We start from the raw sequence: 1,012 nt of genomic DNA, 5'->3' as shown, positions 1-1,012 counted from the left end.
CACCGTTAAATAGGAAACACGTCGTTATTGACATATAGGGTATAGCATGGGAAATTACCAACTACTCGAGTAAGGAAGCCTATGCAGCGCGCACTATTTCGGGTATACCAATTTTGATACAACGCACGATGAGATAAAAGGTGATCACAAACACACTATAACGCCTTCAATCACCAGAATTAAACAAATAGACCTCACAGAAACCATACCGCACCGCTTTGAACATGTTATAAAATCATTCAAAGTTCTCCACATCACTCGGCGGCAGAACTCCTGCATCTCGAGCGTCTCGTATCAACTCCATCAGCTCTGCCCGTTCCCTCTGTTAATCAATCACCTCTATGAGCTGAAAGCACTACTGCTACTATTACCTCTTTTTTCACATAATGTAGCCATGCACGATGCACAGACTCATTCCAAGAGCTCGCCACACTACCAACCATATAGAAGATAACTCCTGAAGAAAGAGGGTGAATGAATAACATTGAACGGCTAGAGGCCTACCGAATAAGCCTGTAACAGTGACACGCCAACAGAAGTTCCAGAAGTACTGTCGACGGATGTAGAAGGCGGCCCAGTTTACCATGAGATAAGAGTGAGAAAACGAGGCCTTCAGTAAGGGAACTTACGGTGATGAGAAATCCCATAGACGCTGGGGATGGGAGAGGTATTGACCAAACCTCAAACCTGAAGCCCGGAAGCCGAGGTCTGGGTTGGGCAATACTGACCAGAGGATGAGTCAGCGAACTGATGTGAATAAGCTATCCGAGCATTAGTCACAGAGTCAACTGCCTCATCTCTAGTCCCCCAGTATCAAGGGTAAGAAAAAAAAATCGTACTGCTGGGGTGCTCCACATCCCTACAGCAGTCCTTGGAGTCTGCCAGTTCTATCATTGCAGCACTCACTTACATCAACACAACAGGTTGTTTAGCGCTCGCCTCACGGGTACTCCGCTAGGTCGCACACTTTCCCTCTTATCGGGGATGGTGGTACGATCCCCAGCTGGGGAAT

General features: G+C 47.0%; 1 protein-coding gene across 1 annotated transcript; it reads right to left on the bottom strand.

Moving 5' to 3' along the window:
• Positions 1-235: 235 nt before the first annotated feature.
• Pmar_PMAR007539 (conserved hypothetical protein) lies at positions 236-586 on the bottom strand (the record flags this gene model as incomplete). Its single annotated transcript, XM_002778491.1, has 3 exons — positions 236-322; positions 372-457; positions 505-586. 3 exons carry the CDS (start codon positions 584-586, stop codon positions 236-238), a joined length of 255 nt encoding a protein of 84 aa, XP_002778537.1.
• Positions 587-1,012: the final 426 nt, after the last annotated feature.

This window comes from Perkinsus marinus, assembly GCF_000006405.1.
Source record: "Perkinsus marinus ATCC 50983 genomic scaffold scf_1104296949134, whole genome shotgun sequence".
NCBI classification, from domain to species: Eukaryota; Perkinsozoa; order Perkinsida; family Perkinsidae; genus Perkinsus; species Perkinsus marinus.
Note: the sequence above shows the minus strand (reverse complement) of the source record. Positions and strands in the feature narration are given on the sequence as shown.